At 46.6% G+C, this 19,546-nt stretch overlaps 1 protein-coding gene across 1 annotated transcript; it reads left to right on the top strand.

The window, feature by feature from the left end:
• Positions 1-160: 160 nt before the first annotated feature.
• LSM1 (LSM1 homolog, mRNA degradation associated) lies at positions 161-19,344 on the top strand. The gene is made up of 4 exons (XM_066593360.1): positions 161-335; positions 8,955-9,023; positions 14,659-14,774; positions 18,932-19,344. Exons 1-4 carry the CDS (start codon positions 290-292, stop codon positions 19,100-19,102), a joined length of 402 nt encoding a protein of 133 aa, XP_066449457.1. The 5' UTR covers positions 161-289; the 3' UTR covers positions 19,103-19,344.
• Positions 19,345-19,546: the final 202 nt, after the last annotated feature.

Consider the following 19,546-nt stretch of genomic DNA (forward strand, 5'->3'; position numbering starts at 1 on the left):
GTATTGGTAACAAATAATTTCCTGACCGCGCCTACTTAGGTTATTTAAACCAATCAGGATTCAAATGCTAACAACACCTATTCAGCGCACATTGCCGCAATGATAGATGGCAGAGGTGTAACCACGCCCACTCCGCGGGCGAAGGACTGATGACGTCACCGTGACGTTTATATGGCGCGTCGCTGGGACTAGAGCAAAAATTTTTTTTCAAAAATGGTGGCGTTTCCGGCCGGCTTGTTAAGGTGGTGTCTGGTCTGAGGCTTTGCCCCAACCGGGGGCAGGAGAAAGAATGAATTACATGCCGGGGACCGCTAGCCTCATAGAGGATATAGACAGTCAGTATTGTTCTATTGTTGTGTTATGGGGGAGAAATTACCATGGCAACAGAACTTCTTTGGGTTTGTAATGCTTGGTTGCTATGGGGATCTGTGTACTTGGACTTCTCAGCATCTTGTAAAGGACCTAATTATGTAGTTTGTCCTCCTGGTGGTCTTACTTTATGGGGGGGGGGGGGGGGGGCTTATTTTCTGTGCTCACTGTCGCCCCCAGCTGTCCAGACGAGGGTTGAAGGTAATCAGCAGCTACTTGGTGCACCTGGTCCAATCAGCAATACCCGGTATACAAGTTCTGGGACTAAGAGCGATATGGACGTAATATATATTGTAATTAGCGCTAGTTCCCTATTCCATAATTTGCGCGGTTTTGCCCAATCCCAGACCGTGTGGGTTATATCTGCACCGTCCATCTAACATCCACCTTCTACAACTGTAATGGAGTCCGATAAAGCCCATGCACTAAATAGAATTCCAATATTCGTTGACGTTAAGGCTGGCCGTCACGCAGGCGTTTGCAGAAACGCCGCCTTTTTGACCGCTGCACTTACTGCTGGTTCAGCAGCGTTTTCTCAGCATTTTCTGCCCAGCTGAAAACTGAGAGGGAGGGAGAGACTCTTGTTTACGCTGTGGAAGACGTAGCAAGTTGAGCCGCGTCTTCAGCAGCGTTTAAAATGCTGCCTGTTGCGTTCAATGGGCGCCGCACTGCGCTTTAAATAGCCGAACACCCAAAAATAGAACATGCGTCGCTGTAAAATAGCGGCGTTAAAAATGCTGCGTTTTAACGCTTGTGTGAGCCGCCCCAATTGAAATGGATGGGAGCGTTGTACAGAGCTAAACGCTTAGAAAACCCGCCCATGTGAGCGAGGCCTCCGGTATAATCGGACCCCCGCGCACCCCTGCCGCCCGCTTATCTTCGCTGATATGGCCTGAGCGTTTTTCAAATTTTTCTTTTCCCTTTATTGGGAATTTCTGTAAATGGGAAGGTTTCTGTCCATATAAATGGGATATTAACCCTTTGTAGCTCCAGGACTCCCAAGGAAATTCACCAGAGGGTGTTGGAAGTGCTGATATTGACCGTCCGAAGCAGCAAACGCATCTCATAACTGACGAGCGTGGAAGAATAATTATGGGGAACATCATAAAGTTCTGCAAATTGTTCTAAATTATTAAAAAGATCCCTGGAATACATTTATTCCAAAAACATTCCTCCGCTCTTCCCCCCATCTATGGCCTCATGCTCACAGCTGGGTCAGATTCCGACTGCGAAATCTCAGTGGAATCCTACCCGGCGTCCCCCAGAGACCCTATGCTCACCCCTCCATAGAGAGAGTCTCTGCCGGTGCGCATGACACGTAGGTGCTGGGCTATGATGAGGATTTACGCAATACTTCCCCCCCCCCCCATTGCTCACAGCGGAAGTATCGCAGGACGGACGGCTTCTATTGACTGCGATGGAAGCTGTCCGCGTGATTTTCTGCACAAATTAGAACATGCTGCGATTCTCCCCTGCAAGCGGAAAATCGCAGTTGCTTTCCGCTCGTGGGCAGGGGAGAATTGATTACCACAGCATGTCTATGGACGGTCATTGCTGCGGAATTCACAGTAGGTGTCTGAGAGCAAATTCTACAACGATAATCCGCCAGTCCGTGGGCATTAGGCCTTAAAAATCCTTCCAACCTAAAAAACTGTCAGTTCAGGGTTCATCCAGAGGGGGGTGTAATAGTAAATCCATCTAGTTTCAAAATCTGCATACATTTATTCATGTAGTCGGGTATAACGCCTTTTTCCCTCTTTCACATACTGGTATAAAGGCCCATTTACATGGAGCGATGATCGCTCAGTGTGAGTGACAGGTTTAAGCGATCATTTTGCATAAAGTATTAAAGGGGTTGTCCCGCGAAAGCAAGTGGGGTTATACACTTCTGTATGGCCATATTAATGCACTTTGTAATGTACATTGTGCATTAAATGTGAGCCATACAGAAGTTATTCACTTACCTGCTCCGTTGCTGGCGTCCCCGTCTCCATGGTGCCGTCTAATTTCAGCGTCTAATCTCCCGATTAGACGCGCTTGCGCAGTCCGGTCTTCTCCCTTCTGAATGGGGCCGCTCGTGCCGGAGAGCTGCTCCTCGTAGCTCCGCCCCGTCACGTGTGCCGATTCCAGCCAATCAGGAGGCTGGAATCGGCAATGGAACGCACAGAGCCCACGGTGCACCATGGGAGAAGACCTGCGGTCCACCGTGGGTGAAGATCCCGGCGGCCATCTTCGCAAGGTAAGTAAGACGTCACCGGAGCGCGGGGATTCGGGTAAGTACTATCCGTTTTTTTTTTTTTAAACCCCTGCATCAGGTTTGTCTCGCGCCGAACGGGGGGGCTATTGAAAAAAAAAAAAAAACGTTTCGGCGCGGGACAACCCCTTTAAAGGGGTTGTCCCGCGGCAGCAAGTGGGTCTATACACTTCTGTATGGCCATAATAATGCACTTTGTAATGTACATTGTGCATTAATTATGAGCCATACAGAAGTTATCAAAAGTTTTATACTTACCTGCTCCGTTGCTGGCGTCCTCGTTCCCATGGTGCCGACTAATTTTCGGCCTCTAATGGCCAAATTAGCCGCACTTGCGCAGTCCGGGTCTTCTGCTGTCTTCAATGGGGCCGCTCGTGCAGAATGCCGGCTCCGTGTAGCTCCGCCCCGTCACGTGACGATTCCAGCCAATCAGGAGGCTGGAATCGGCAATGGACCGCACAGAAGCCCTGCGGTCCACAGAGAGAGAGGATCCGGGCGGCCATCTTCAGCAGGTGAGTATGAAGACGCCGGACCGCCGGGATTCGGGTAAGTACTACCTGGTTTGTTTTTTTAACCCCTGCATCGGGGTTGTCTCGCGCCGAACGGGGGGGGGGGGTTAAAAGAAAAAAAAAAACATTTCGGCGCGGGACAACCCCTTTAAGTAGCTACTCAGCTACTTAAATACTAATTGGGTGTGGAAATGAAGCCTTAGCTGAAAGCAGTTCATAGTCCGAGGGCTTTTATCTGCTTTCAGTTCCCTTGTTCTCCATGGGGAAGCAATGCTATCAGCACTACCCGCATAGAACTACTGATAAGGCTGAACGACGATTTTTAGGTTGGACTGAATTTAACGATCAGCTAACAATCGTTTTTTAGCGTTTTTATTTATTTTTTGAGATCATAGCTCCGTGTAAATGGGCCTTAAGGGGGCTACAACCTGTGATTTTAGAGGCTAATTGACCCTTCAACCTCACCCCACTTCTTCCACCCCTTCAACTGTTGCATTTGACACTCCATGAAATATATCCAAACAGTTGGCATTCTGACCCTCCGGACTGTTTATCCCTTTGAAGGGTCTCCTCTTCTAGCAGACTTCTTGTTCTATAATCTTATATATAACATAAAATCAATCTGTGTTTGTTGTATACGAATCCACAGTTCTGGTCCCATTTGAGTGACATTTTGTCTGAGTGTCATTCAGCACCCGGCGACTAACACTGGCGTAATTAAAAATCGTAAACTCAGACTTCCCTGTAATTTGTTTCCAATAATAACCAATCACAGCGCAGCTTTCATTTCTTATACTGCTGATGTAAATGAAAGCTGCGCTGTGATTGGTTGCTAGGGACAACACAGATTTTCTTTTGCACAGCTTTCATAAGAATTTGGTGCTGGGCTCAGTTTTGTGGCCCACTTTGTATATTCCAGGACTGCTAATCATAAAATCACCGTGTAATGCAGGGTATATCACCTAGTAAACCATATAACAACGCACGGGTAGATCACCTAGTAAACCATATAACAACGCATGGGTATATCACCTAGTAAACCGTATAATAACGCATGGGTATATCACCTAGTAAACCGTATAATAACACACGGGTATATCACCTAGAAAACCATATAATAACACACAGGTATATCCCCTAGTAAACCATATAACAACGCACGGGTATATCACCTAGTAAACCATATAACAACGCACGGGTATATCACCTAGTAAACCATATAACAACGCACGGGTATATCACCTAGTAAACCATATAACAACGCACGGGTATATCACCTAGTAAACCATATAATAACACACAGGTATATCCCCTAGTAAACCATATAATAACACACGGGTATATCCCCTAGTAAACCATATAACAACGCACGGGTAGATCACCTAGTAAACCATATAACAACGCACGGGTATATCACCTAGTAAACCATATAACAACGCATGGGTATATCACCTAGTAAACCATATAACAACGCATGGGTATATCACCTAGCAAACCATATAATAACGCATGGGTATATCACCTAGTAAACCATATAACAACGCACGGGTATATCACCTAGTAAACCATATAATAACACACAGGTATATCCCCTAGTAAACCATATAACAACGCACGGGTATATCCCCTAGTAAACCATATAACAACGCACGGGTATATCCCCTAGTAAACCATATAACAACGCACGGGTAGATCACCTAGTAAACCATATAACAACGCACGGGTATATCACCTAGTAAACCATATAACAACACACGGGTATATCACCTAGTAAACCATATAACAACGCACGGGTAGATCACCTAGTAAACCATATAACAACGCACGGGTAGATCACCTAGTAAACCATATAATAACACACGGGTATATCACCTAGTAAACCGTATAATAACGCAGGGGTATATCACCTAGTAAACCATATAACAACGCATGGGTATATCACCTAGCAAACCATATAATAACGCATGGGTATATCACCTAGCAAACCATATAATAACGCACGGGTATATCACCTAGTAAACCATATAATAACACAGGGGTATATCACCTAGCAAACCATATAATAACACACGGGTATATCACCTAGTAAACCATATAATAACACACGGGTATATCGCCTAGTAAATCATATAGCACACTGGTATATCACCTAGTAAACCATATAGTAACGCATGGGTATATCACCTAGTAAACCATATAATAACGCATGGGTATATCACCTAGTAAACCATATAATAACGCATGGGTATATCACCTAGTAAACCATATAATAACGCATGGGTATATCACCTAGTAAACCATATAATAACACACGGGTATATCACCTAGTAAATCATATAACACACTGGTATATCACCTAGTAAACCATATAGTAACGCATGGGTATATCACCTAGTAAACCATATAATAACGCATGGGTATATCACCTAGTAAACCATATAATAACGCATGGGTATATCACCTAGTAAACCATATAATAACGCATGGGTATATCACCTAGTAAACCATATAACAACGCACGGGTATATCACCTAGTAAATCATATAATAGCGCACGGGTATATCACCTAGTAAACCATATAATAACACACGGGTATATCACCTAGTAAACCATATAATAACGCACGGGTAGATCACCTAGTAAACTCCTAAATATTGGACAGAGCTTTGTGAGGTGTGTTTTTTGGGCTCAAGCAGACGACCAGGGTCGGATCTCGCTACGACCATTCTCGCAGCAGGATGTGCCCCGTGCTCCTGCAGTGACCCGCGGCTCACTTCCTCAGGTGTCTTCTCTCTGCTCTGAGGAAGTGAGCCGCGTCAGCGGTAATATTTTTGTGCGAGCCTCCGTGAGAAAATAGGACAAGCTGTGATTTGTTTACAGTGTGAGTTTTCACGCGGTCGGATCGCGGCCGTCTGCATGGGATTGCATTAACTAATGCAATCGGGGGGGAAGTTCTGCAGGAAATCCTCCTTGGAGTTTCCGCCTGCGTGCACTCACCCTAAGATAACTCTAATTTTCTTGATATTATTTTGAGATCTATACGACAACTTGATTTTGAGTTCTGTTTTGCCAAAGGGAGATGAACAGACAATGGCTATTTTAGCACTTTCCTTAGTTTTTACATTTCTTAACGTGCTTTTCCAGTATAGGTTATGGATATGTTGATACCAATTATGTGTAGGCTTTGTTTTTTTTTTTTCCATGGACGGAGCTCTGTGAGGGCTTACTTTTTATTGGTACCATTTTGGGGTACATACATTTTTTTAATCACATGTATTGTGTTTTTTGGGAAGCAAAATGCTAAAAATGAGCATTTTTGCCTCCGTTTTTTAGCGTTTTTACGCTTTTTGGCGTGCAGGATAAAGAGAGCGTTCGATTTATTGTACAGGTCTTTACGGACACGACAATACCAAATATGCCTTTCTTTGGGTTATTTAAACTTTTTTTAATGCAAATATGAGAAAGCATAAAAGGGTAATTTTTTGTATATTATTTTATCTTTTTACACCATTTGTGTCCCTCTGGGGGACTTGCACTGTACCACCGATTGCTGCGATAAGGCATTGCAGGACTTCTCTCCTGCAATGCCTTATCGCTTATTACAGTGATCATAGGCACTGGCAATACAGGACACCAGTATCTGGCATCCTGGTGCCATGGCAACCAGCCGGGCTCTCTGCGATAACATCGTGAGAGCCGGCTGAAGTCACAGAGGGAGCGCGCTCCCTCTGTCAACCCTTTTCCTGCCGCGATCTACATAGATCGCGGAAAGGAAGGGGTTAACAGCGGGGGGCTCCTCTCTGATGCACCCCCGCTGTTGCAGCAGGAGGCCGGATAGCGCGAGATCTGTCATGATCTCGCGCTATCCCTATGACGTAAGGGTACGTAATTTTACAGGAAGTACCCCGCTCCCATGACGTACCCTTATGTCATGGCGAGGGAAGGGGTTAATGGACCTGTTGTAAAAAATGGCTGCAGCTATCTATATCTGATGTTCGCAGAAACAAACTGATGGAAACTGTCTTTTAAATACCTGCCACCATTTTCGAGTTATGGATGACATGTTAAGTGTTAATAAAGTTCTATTGCCTTTTGTGGTATGGAAAGCACTAATCACGTGTCTCTTCAGGTACCAGAAGACGCCGTTTTACAATCTAGGATAGAGATAATCCTGATGGTCGCTAACAGAAGTTCATGTAAGGTGGCCGAGGCTTTCGGTTAAGAGCCCCCAGGAAGAGGAAGTGAGGGCATGAACTGTCCGGAAACTAATTCAGAAGTTTAGGGATACTTGTAGTGTCCAGGACAAACCAAGAGCTGGTCATCCGGCGGTGTCTGATCTCCAGGTGTTGGCAGCTGTGCACCACTCCTCAGTTTGTCCTGCACACTCCGAGTCCCCCGGACCCTGTAAACCCGTTTCCTGGCTGTCCTGCGCTCATTCGCTGTCTTTCTCGGTGTTCTTGATTGAACCCCTCAGCTATATAAACCTCCGTTCCTGACAATCAGGATCATCTCAGTTCTGTCTTGGGTTGTTTGATATCTTCAGGTATTTGAAAAGACATGTGATTAGTGTCTTCTGCACCACATAATTCAACATAAGCCCACTTCCAGACGGGCGTATATTTGCTGTGTTTTGTGGAGCTTAATACGGCGCGAATATAATTCTATGCATCTATTCACGTGGCCGCAGTTTTTTTCAGCTTTTTAAAAACCCAGCATGACCTATTTTTCCCGTATTTGCCTCCGTATTGCTATTCTTTTGTGTTGGGTGAATATGGATCAGTATGTGCCCGGTAGACAAAAGCAGAACACGTAGTGATGAGACTTTGTTGTAATGTCATCTGTAACGGATCTGCAATACGCTCGTGAAAGTGGCCTTACTGTATTAATACTCAACATGGCAGCATCCAGAACTAGAGATGAGCCAGCATACTCGCTAAGTTCAATAACTCGATCGAGCATTGCCTTTAGCGAGTACCTGCCCGCTCGGAAGAAAAGATTCGGGTGCTGGCGCGGGTGAGAGGTGAGTGGGGGGGAGGGGAGAGAGAGGGAGATCTCCCCTCCATTCCTCCCCGCAGCTCCCCGCCCGTCGCCGGCACCCGAACCTTTTCTCTCGAGCGGGCAGGTACTCGCTAAGGGCAATGCTCGCTCGAGTAATTGTCCTTAGCAAGTATGCTCGCTCATCTCTATCCAGAACCAAAAAATGGTTGCAGGGATTGAAGAAAAATGACCGTACCATTTCTAAAGAAAATGCGTTATTCCCGGCATTGTCAACTGCTGAGCTATTTTCTATGACCTTTCCTGCTCCTCAATAAGATGGTGCCGGACGTCCGGGCCATCAGAGGACCAGAAAGTAGAACAGGCAGCATTACTCCCGTTATATCTGATAGCGGGTTGGACAATCAGCTGATGGATGGGGGTTCCAAGTGACTGAGCCCTGTCCAACGGCTAATGACCTAGTTAGAGGATCATCAGTTGAAAATGACTAGACGACTCCTCAGTCATGCATTCCACAATCCCCTTTCCGTTGAAGTTTCTTGGGCTGAATCAAAGATGGCCACCATAATGCCTGCCCCACCCATCTAAGTGTGCCACAAAGCTTTCCTACTTGTATATCTTCAGAAAATATGGGTGGCCCTGACCTTTGACTCCCCCTTTATGTTAGCGTTCCTTCCTCCATTTGCTTGCTGTAGCCCTATTTTTACACTTTTTTTGTTCATTTTAGGTCTATTCTCCAAGATTCTTTTTTTTGTTCTTAAGACGCACCAGTTGATCTGTATCTTCCTTGCCTGCTGCCTTATTTAATGACTGTAAATCTGTTGCAGAAAAACACCTGGTTCTACTCCGAGATGGAAGAACCCTTATTGGATACTTGAGAAGCATTGACCAGTTTGGTAAGTTGGATTTCTTGGTGGACTGTGATTCCCCTGACCGGTGGCCTCCGACCTGTGACTCAACTGTTGCAAAACTAAAACTGACAACCTGTGGCTCTTGGGGTTTGTTCACATGGTGGAATCTAGCTGCAGACTTTGTGTGCTTTCAGCATCTGATCCGTGCCAGTAAAGGCCTCATGTCCACGGGCTTTAAATCCGCAGCGTTTCTCCTGCACGTGGATCTGCATCCCATAGGGATGTATTGGACACCCGCAGGTAGCTAAATACCTGCAGATGTCATTTTTCCCATCAGGTGTGGATCCGCGTGCAGGAAAATAATGGACATGCTCCATTTTCGTGCGGGTCTCCCGCGGGGGAGCGGCTCTTGCAGGCCTCTATTGAAGCCTATGGAGACCCGTACCAGAATTAAACTCACCTGCTCCGGATGATGCGGTTCTTCCCTTCTTCGCAGTTGGATCTTCTTTCTTCAGCCCGGCGGATGTGCCCGGCGCATGCGCGGGGCACACCGCTGGCGTGCCGAGCACATCCGCCGGGCCGAAGAAATAAGATCCAGCTGCGATTCTCCGCATCGTCTGGAGAAGGTGAGTTTATTCTGTTTTTTAGGCCACATCTCCGCGGGGCAGGAGGACCCACTGTGGATTCTACATGAAGAATCTGCGGCGTGCCTGATTTTCCCCGTGGACATGAGGCCAAAGGGTTCCATTCAGTTGCAGGTTCTGAGCCATGGCCTCAACGGCACAGACTGTGGCTTTCAAATCCGCACACGAAAAAATAAGATGACAAGTCGCTTCTGGATGCAGATTCCACATGCAGATTTGCCACTGCAAACAAAAGGGCAAATCTGTGTCTTGGCTGCAGATCACGGGTGGAGACTTAGATGCGCAATCTACACTGAAAAATCCAATGCAAATTCAAAGCGTACACTTGGGGTATATTCACACAGCGGATCCTGCCACAGGATCTGCCAGAATTAAGTGGCTACGCTGCCGTTAGATCCACCCGTGAATCTTGTCCTTTCAGTGGACAAAATCCACATGTGGAATTGCCAGCATGTCTCCACATGGAGCCGCAGGACAAAGTGACGGGTCACTGCAAATGGAAACGTGGCGCAATCTCCAAATGTGGACTTTGCAACGGACAGAGCTAAATCAGCATGTGGATCCGCAGCAAAAACTGTCAGAATAGCCGCATGTTTTCGACACTGTATAAGGGGTCCTACCGACTAGTGTTTTTTTTTTTTTCAACACTGCGATATTGCTGCTTTTTTTTATGCAAATGTTAATGGTACTTTCTAATAAAATCACATCGCACAAAAATCGCAAAGCGACTTTGTGCTTTGCGATTTTAACATTAGAAAGTCCCACTGACCTTTGCATAAAAAAACACAGCAATATCACAGCGTTAAAAAAAGCTAGTGGGTAGGAGCCCTTAGTCAAATTTCACCTGGAAGATTCCACTGCATATAACGGGATCCATGTGGATTTATCTGCATGGATTCCACCTTTAAAAACTGGCAGAAATCAGCAACTGAGCTCCGTAGGAACAAATCCACATATGCTATTCCATGCGGGAACACTTAATCCACGTCCAGAAGTAATATAATAATAATCTTTATTTGTATAGCGCCAACTTATTCCGCAGCGCTTTCAGGCATGGATAAATGCAAAACAATACAACAATTACAATATAAGGTACATTGGGTTAGACACAAATGGGTTGAGGGTGGTACAGGAGGTGCAGGGGGTGGGGAACACAGGCAATAGGAAATTTTATGTACAGATCATTTATCAGAAGGCAAACAGGGTGGAGCACCATAGGGAGGGGCGAGGGACTATGTCAGGAGATTTGGTAGGCTTCCCTGAAGAGGTGCATTTTTAAGGCACGTCTGAAGTTTCATGCATCGGGAATTGTCCGGATGCCTTGGGGTAGAGCGTTCCAGAGGATGGGTGCTGCTCTGGTGAAGTCCTGTAGGCGAGCATGTGAGGTTCGTATTACAGGGGTGATTAGTCTGAGGGTGTTAGCCGATCGGAGTGAGCGGGCTGGGTGGTGTACGGACGGGAGGGAGGTGATGTATGGTGGCGCAGCGCCATGCAGAGCTTTGTGGGTGAGGAGTTTGTTTAGTTCTGCAGTGGATGGGCAGCCAATGCAGCGACTGGCATAATGCAGAGGCGTCTGAATAACGACTGGATAGAAAAATGAGTCTAGCTGCTGCATTTAATATGGATTGGAGTGGAGCGAGTCTAGTGCGGGGGAGGCCAATGAGTAGCGAGTTGCAGTAGTCAAGCCGGGAGTGGATGAGCGCGACCACAAGCGTCTTTAGCGTGTCCGTGGTTAGAAACGGACGTATTTTAGCAAGATTTCTGAGGTGCATGTGGCATGTTTGGGCCAGAGATTGGATATGGGGGGCAAAGGAGAGGTCAGAGTCCAGTGTGACCCCAAGGCAGCGGGCATGCCGTCGGGGGGTTATGATGGTGCCAGACACTGGAATGGAGATGTTGAGGGGAGGTCGGTTAGAAGGTGGAAAGACAAGGAGGTCAGTTTTAGAGAGGTTTAGTTTGAGAAAAAGGGAGGACATGGTGTTAGAGACAGAAGTGACACTTTGTTACGGCATGCAGATCTGAAAGCTGTACTATACGGGCTACATGGCAGAGTCCTACTGAAAGTAACGGGATGGAGATTTTACATGGATTCTGCAGCACAAATCTGGTGTGTGAACATACCCTAACAGTGCAAGTTCTGCTTCACTATTAAATTGGAGTACCGAAGGAGTCATTTTTCCGTGTAGAAGGGCAAGTCTTTGCATCCTGTACAGGGATGAGGCTCTTGCTAGGGAACTTGCCCAACAGCCATGCCGAGTGCCAGAGGTTTTCTAGACCTAATCCCCGGGGTTAATAAAGTAAACCGTTTTTGTGTGGACTTTACATTCTATTGACAGCATCACTTTCAACATGCTGGCTTATTGCCCTGCTGTACCTAAGACTATCACTAGGTGGCAGTGGAGTAATTGGCAGTTTCCAACCTGTTAAATAAGACCCCTTTTACACCTGCGCCAGGAGAGTGCCATTGTTTGTCTTCGTCTTCTGAGCTGAACAATGGAAATGGCAGAACCGCCAGAATCTAACAAACCCAATTGGCTATAATGGCTCTTGGCATTCCCACTAGCACTTTACTGGATGAAACGGCACAGCATGCCGCACTGCTTGTATATTATAAAGCCACCATGTAGTTGCCTGGTCTCACCAACCATCAAAACTAAAACTCCTGGCATTTGGGTGTCGGGGCTTGCTGCGTTTTCTAGCTTTCTGAGACGTCTTCCTCACTTGGGGGAGTTTTCTCCTGTATAACAATGCATTTATCTCTAATATCGGCCCCGGAACATGCTTAGGGTATAAGTGATGCTGACTAATGCCGGGCCGTCGTTACTGGCTCGTCTCTGCCCCATCCCATCAGTGTACGTTTTTCTCATCAGGATTATGCCTGGTTACATACAGTATCTCCCTACTCATAAAGACTGGCAGCGGATGTTACAGGGGGTTAATTTAACCCCTTCCTGCCCCACAATGTATATGTATGTGACGGCAGCGCAGGATTCCGGAGCAGAGCCTGCTTCATACAGTGTACTCTGATAGCGTACACCTGAGTGTTAACCATTTCAATGTCACTGTTGATTCTGACAGCATCATTTAAATCCTTCAATTACCGTTTGGGGATCCTGACTGGTCCCCTGCAATGATGTAATGAGGTGCTGTCCAGGTGTCATGGCAGCCAGGGGCCACCGTGCATATCTGCTCATTATGATGGGCCTGTGGCTTGTCTTAATAGAATGCCAACAGAAATGCCATACTTCAGCGTTGCAGTATATGGTTTAAGATATCAATCGCAAGTTCACGTCCCCTATGGGAATAAAAAAAAGTTGTGAAAATATGGGATGTTGACGGTGTTAAAAAAAAATATATCCCTTTTTCCCATATTTAAAAAAAATAAATAAAACCCCTAAGCATAATTGGTATTACTGTGTCCGTAAAAGTCCAATCAAAATAACACATTAATTATCTTACACAGTTAATTTTATTTTTTTGATCACTCCATCTCCAAGAAGAAAATCGGTTGAATTTCGTCCCAGATGGTACCAATTGAAATGTCAGGCCGTCCTGCAAAAATTGCATGGCAGAATCGCATGAGATTTGTGCGTTGCAAGGCTCACAAATATGACCCCCGTTCTTTTGAATTGGGTCATACACATGAGCGATGTCTCCCTGCATGGCACTGCGACGCTATGCGGAAAACAAATCGAGGCATGTTCTATCTTCCTTCCTCGCATCACGGCGCCCATTGCGGTCAGTGGGGCTGGTGGTAGCACTGGCCCCATAGAAAACAATGGGAGAAATTCCACAAATTCACATGAAAACGCCTCACATTCCTGGGGAATTCACATGGATGCCGAACACAATATGAGCGGCGGGATTCACTGCCCAATATCGCGCTCGCCCGTATGAAGTTGCCCTCACACAACCCCATCGACAAAGTTATTGTGGTCTGAAGATGGTTACACTAAATTTAAAAAAAGGAGTACATTTGGTATGGTCGTAATTGTACTGCCCCCAGAATACAGCCATCATGTCACTTTTGCTGCAGGGTAGACTGTAAAAGCAACTGAAATGGGAGTAGAATGAAAGAAAAATTCCACTAAGGCTGCCTGTCCACAGGCGTATTTTCATAGGCTCACAGTGGACTTGCTGATCGGTGGGGATCTCACTGCTGAGAATGGGGGTCTCGTATCCTGATCCTCCTCACTTTGGGGTTACTGCACCCGTCACTGTGAGGAGGAGACTGATTGGAGCACTCCATTCTCTTTCAGTGGGACTGGGGAAATATGAGAGCGGCTCTCCTGTGGATAGGGGATAACTTGCAATCCTGGTACAACCCCTTTAAATCATGGATACAAGAATTTACTAAAAGACAAGTTGGGAAAGTGTACAATCTGCCTTTAGGCGGGGTTCACATGGGACGGATTTGCTGCCGAATTTCCGTGCGGAACGTCCGCACGGAAATTCCAAATGCAGCTCCTAATCCCAGGATTAGCCAGCAAAGTGGACCAGATTTTGCAAAAATCTTATCCACACGCTGCAGCCAATCCGTTGCAGACAAACCGTGTGGAAACGGCCGTGCGGCGTGGAAATTAAGGATGCAGCGTGTCAATTTTTTTTTTACGCAGCAGCCTCTCTCCTCTCTATGGGGAGAGATGGCCGCAGCAGATATGCAGGCAGTGAAGCCGCTCCAAAACCCGCAGCTTCAGTTTTCCAGCTGAATTCTTACGATTTTCGGTGTGGCCAATCCACGAAGATTTCGCTGGAAATCCATCCAGCCTTACTCTTCCTGGAAACCTATGATGGCACCAGCTGTATCTCCTCAAAAAAAGTGTGACTGTTGACTATATGGTCCATGGATGCGGCCGCGCTATATTACCAGACGCTCGTGGTCAGGAGCGCCGCTGTCCCTAACAAACCATTCTTCTGTCCAGCCGCAATCTGGTATTGCGCCACATCACATAGCACTTGGATAAAGGAATATGAAGTCAGAGGGAGTTTTGAGGACTGATCTAATCTCTCATCCGTACTTTTCTTACCCCTTTCAGCTAATCTTGTTCTGCACCAGACTGTGGAAAGGATACACGTTGGCAAGAAATATGGGGATATTCCCAGGGGAATATTTGTGGTACGAGGAGAGAACGTGGTGCTGCTTGGCGAAATAGTAAGTAAGCGAAGTGCCTAAAACCTGCATGTGGCAGTTATACACACAGCCGGTGGTCAGCTCAACTTGGAAGACTACCCTAAGAAAGTTGTCTCCAAGTCATTTGTATTCTAAGCTTTAAATACGTCCATCCGTCTCCTATATACTTGTCAGTATATACTTCCCACATGACGTGCGCAAAATATGTGCTCAAGAAAAAAACGCAGCATGTTCCATCTCAGCGCATACACACCGAGATAGTATATAGCGATGGGCAGTATGCAGTGTCATTGCATACTGACTGCATGCCGCATGTGTATATCACACAGCAAGATACGATTGTGTGAGCCCGGTCTAAGGCTCACACAGGCTTATTTTGGCTGTGTATTACGTGCGTATTTTTTATGCGTTTAATACGCCGTGCTAAGACCCCATTGATTTACATTGACTGTCTTAGCAAATCAGAGCTTGCTGAAGGGCTGTGATTGGGCATCGAGCCAGCGCCGACAACCAATAACAGCACTCTATTGCTGGAGGCCAGGTTCTCAAACCTGGCCTACAGCAATAGACTTGTGAGTGCAGGGGAAGCCCGGACCGCAGCGGCTAGGTGAGTATTGCTTTTTTTTTCTTTTTAGCAATCTTTTTAGCTGTCAAAGTATGCCAGCGCTGCTGAAACTGGGCGGAAGTCTACGGGCTTAATATACAGCCAAAATGCGCTCGTGTGAGTGAGCTCTTATAGAAAGAAGGCTTCAGGCAGACACAAAGGCGGTTTTCACACGGCTGAGATGTTTGTTGTGAGACGTGCGAATATGAATCCCATTCACTTGAATAGAATCATACACGATTGTGACACGGCAAACAAAACGCGGCATGTCCTATCTTTGTGTGTGCTCTCGCATTGCATCCCCTGTTTTCAATGGGGCCAGCAGCAGCATCGCACCACGTGCTAGTTGCACGAGAGTGCAATGTGAGGTGTCTCCACAAGGTCGGCCATCCTCTCGCTGTCAGCTGTGGTGGACGACTGCTGAGGTGTTGCAAGGCAGTTTTGCATCTGCAAGGAAATCGCATGTTGGCGAGCGTGCTATCAGGCTGTGACTCACCGCCCAATATCGCACTCACATGTGTCAAGTTGGCCTTAAAGGGGTTGTCCCGCGGCAGCAAGTGGGTCTATACACTTCTGTATGGCCATATTAATGCACTTTGTAATGTACATCGTGCATTAATTATGAGCCATACAGAAGTTATAAGAAGTTATTCACTTACCTGCTCCGTTGCTGGCGTCCTCGTCTCCATGGTTGCCGTCTAATTTTCGGCGTCTAATGGCCAAATTAGACGCGCTTGCGCAGTCCGGGTCTTCTTCTTTTCTCAATGGGGCCGCTCGTGCAGGATGCCAGCTCCATGTAGCTCCGCCCCGTCACGTGCCGATTCCAGCCAATCAGGAGGCTGGAATCGGCAATGGACCGCACAGAAGCCCTGCGGTCCACCGAGGGAGAAGATCCCGGCGGCCATCTTCAGCAGGTAAGTAATAAGTCACCGGAGCGCGGGGATTCAGGTAAGCGCTGTGCGGATTTCTTTTTTAACCCCTGCATCGGGGTTGTCTCGCGCCGAACGGGGGGGGGGGGGGGGGGGTTGGAAAAAAAAAAAACACGTTTCGGCGCGGGACAACCCTTTTAAAGAACTGAATGTGCATAGCCCTCAGATGAGCGCTTCAGGTCTTTTTTTTTTTTTTTTTTTTTTTGGGTCTCTGCACACAGGATGGGGGCTAAATAGTTGAGGATGGTGAAACTGGAGCATCCGGTAATGAATAAAGCGGCTGATGCACCATGGTTCCATTCACTTCAACAGGACTGTTGGAGATGGCATAGTGCCTGAAGTCGGGTATCTCTGCTGGTCCCATTGACATGAATGGAGCCGCAGTGCTCTTGTATAAGCGCTGCTGCATTCAGTACAGATGCTCCATACTCTTATTCCAAGGATCGATGGGAGTCTCGGCCGTCTGAACCCCAACAAGTAACTAGCTGGCCCTCATCCTGTGGATATGGGTACACCTGATTTTGTGAAACCCCTTTAGGTGTTTAAGTTTTTCAATACAGTATATGATGAAATTAAATCTACAACTCGTCCTGTAAAACACAAGTCCTCACACGGCTTATCTCAGAGGAAAGAACGAAAATCTATAAACAAGATAAATCTGTGGTCCTGATGGGGTTATGGGGGATGTCTGCTTTAGACAATCATCAGTATACTTCCAACACAGACTGTCCCACCGCAGGATGCCTTGGTGAGCAGCAAACGATTGATCTCTTTGCAGTGCCACCTTTAGGAGAAATGAAGCATTACACAGGTCTTATTGTATAAATGGGCTGTCTGGCTAATGCATAGACATGCTGGGTTTTCCAGAGACCACCTCGCTGCTGGAAGAGGGTCTTAAATGGGAGAACTCACATTTTCAAATAAAACGGACACCAGTGTAAGGACTGGACATTGCAGTAACCTGTGACTCCTTATGTGGCCTGGGTTTTGTCTTTCATCAGGAAATCTGTTCCTTATGACTTGATGGCTCACACACCGCCTGTGACCAGTACATGGTGGGCCCTACTCTTAAAATCCAGTCCAAGGGCTTATTCACATGAGGGTTTTCACATGTATGCTGTCCGTATTTGCAACCGACAGCACCAAACTGTATACTGACTGATTACAAGTCAATGGGACTACTGAGACATGATTTTTTGCAAGGACTGTTTAAAAAAAAAAATGCAATCTGTTTTGGTCTGACTTCTTGGATGTCAGTCACTTATTCAAGTCAATCGTTGTGCAAAAAATGGAGCACACATGGAGGAAATCTGTGTGCACTCCATTTTTACACTTATCATAGAATCCTAAACTGGTAGAGTTGGAAGGGACCTCCAGGGTCATCGGGTCCAACCCCCTGCTTAGTGCAGGATTTACTAAATCATCCCAGACAGATATCTGTCCAGCCTTTGTTGGAAGACTTCCATTGAAGAACTCACCATCTCCTGTGGTAACCTGTTCCACTCATTGATCACCCTAACTCTTCTCTGAACTTGCTCCTGTTGGATGATTATTATTTTTTTAAATTGTGGTGCCCAGAACTGGACACAGTATTCCAGATGAGGTCTGACTAAGGCCGCCTGCAGATGGGCAGGTCGGATCCGGCTGCGAGGATTCTTGCTGCGGGACCCAACCCGAGCGCCTGCAGACAGCAGTGCGTACTCGCCCGCGGGCTCCGGCTGTTTGATGTGCCGGCTTGCCGGGCAGCCGGCGCATGCGCAGACCGGAGCCGGTGGCTGGGCAGTGACGTTTCTGTGCTGGGCTCTGCAAGCCCTGCAGAGAAATAGAACATGCTGCGGTTTGTTTGCCATGTGAGATTTCGCGCGGACAAACCGCGGACGTCTGCCTAGGATTGTGTTTGCTTACGCAATCCTATGGCAGCTTCCAAGGGCAAAAATTCTGCAGGAAATCCCCCAGCAGAATTTCCGCCCATCTGCAGGCGGCCTAAGGAAAAGTAGAAGGGGATAATTACCTCACGTGATCTAGACTCTATGCTTCTCTTCATGCATTCCAGAATTGTTTGGCTTTTTTGATACTACATCACATTGTTGACTCATGTTCAGTCTACGATCTATTAGTATACCCAAGTCTTTTTCACACGTGCTGCTGTTTAGTCCAATTCCTCCCATTCTGTATGTGCTTTCTTCATTTTTCTTGCCCAGATGTAGGACTTTGCATTTCTCCTTGTTAAATACCATTGTTAGTCGCTGCCCCCTGTTCAAAATTTTCTAGACCTCTCTGAATCCCCTCTCTTCCCTAATGTTAGCTATCCCTCCCAGCTTTGTTTCATTGATCAGTTTCCCATCAATCCCTTTCTCCTGATCAATGTTGCCCACCACTGGGCCTAGGACAGAGCCTTGTGGTACCCCACTTGATACATTCTTCCACTTCTATGTGCAGCCATTTATGACCACTCTTGGATCATTGCTAAGCAATTCTAAAAAAAAAATTGGGTTGTCTCATGCAAAAAGACACACAGATCTCACATCGGTGTCAGAGAATGGACACGCAGCGCATACAGATGTTAGACATGCAGTGTTTCTTATGCACCAGAATCAGCCCTGCTGGTGTGAATAAGTCTTTAATCTCTGTATTTGTCACTGCAGGACCTGGAGAAGGAGAGCGACACACAACTACTTCAAGTCTCCATTGAGGAGATTTTAGAGGAACAGCGTGTGGAACAGCAGAGCAAACAGGAGGCGGAGCGGGTGAAGGTTTTGGCCCTGAAGGAGCGCGGCCTGTCTATTCCCAGAGCAGACACCCTGGATGAGTACTGAGCGGACGATGACGCGGGGGACGCGCTTACCATGCACATCCCAGGGGGATTACTTTGCGTTTTGCCTTTTTTCTGATTGGACTTGTCTACTGCAGCCGCACTGTATGAATTATGGTTTACACTTGTGAAATGATTTTGGTTGCATGTAATGATGATGGTACCAGGCTGGGAGCCCTTATGTTCCACGATGCCGAGGGAAAGGAACCCATTAAAGATTTCATTTTTGAGCGGTTTATTTTTTAATTGCTGTGATGCTTCCCTTCATTACATAATCGTATGAGCACATAAATGCTATGAAGTGCATGAGCATACATGCAATATGGCTCGGCATACCATACAGGACTGGCTTGTCCATAGCGTCCTCCACTGGTATTTGCAGTATGATGCTGGGTGAAATACAGTGCAAGTTGGTTGCAGTGCACACCGAGACTTAAAGGGGATGTCT

This window comes from Eleutherodactylus coqui, chromosome 2 (assembly GCF_035609145.1).
Source record: "Eleutherodactylus coqui strain aEleCoq1 chromosome 2, aEleCoq1.hap1, whole genome shotgun sequence".
NCBI classification, from domain to species: domain Eukaryota; kingdom Metazoa; phylum Chordata; class Amphibia; order Anura; family Eleutherodactylidae; genus Eleutherodactylus; species Eleutherodactylus coqui.

Coding starts and splice junctions, on each gene's coding strand:
- LSM1 (XM_066593360.1), top strand. CDS start 290: ATGAATTACATGCCGGGGACCGCTAGCCTCATAGAGGATATAGACA. Junction 336..8,954: donor CCTCATAGAGGATATAGACA/GTCAGTATTGTT, acceptor AATCTGTTGCAG/AAAAACACCTGGTTCTACTC. Junction 9,024..14,658: donor GAGAAGCATTGACCAGTTTG/GTAAGTTGGATT, acceptor TACCCCTTTCAG/CTAATCTTGTTCTGCACCAG.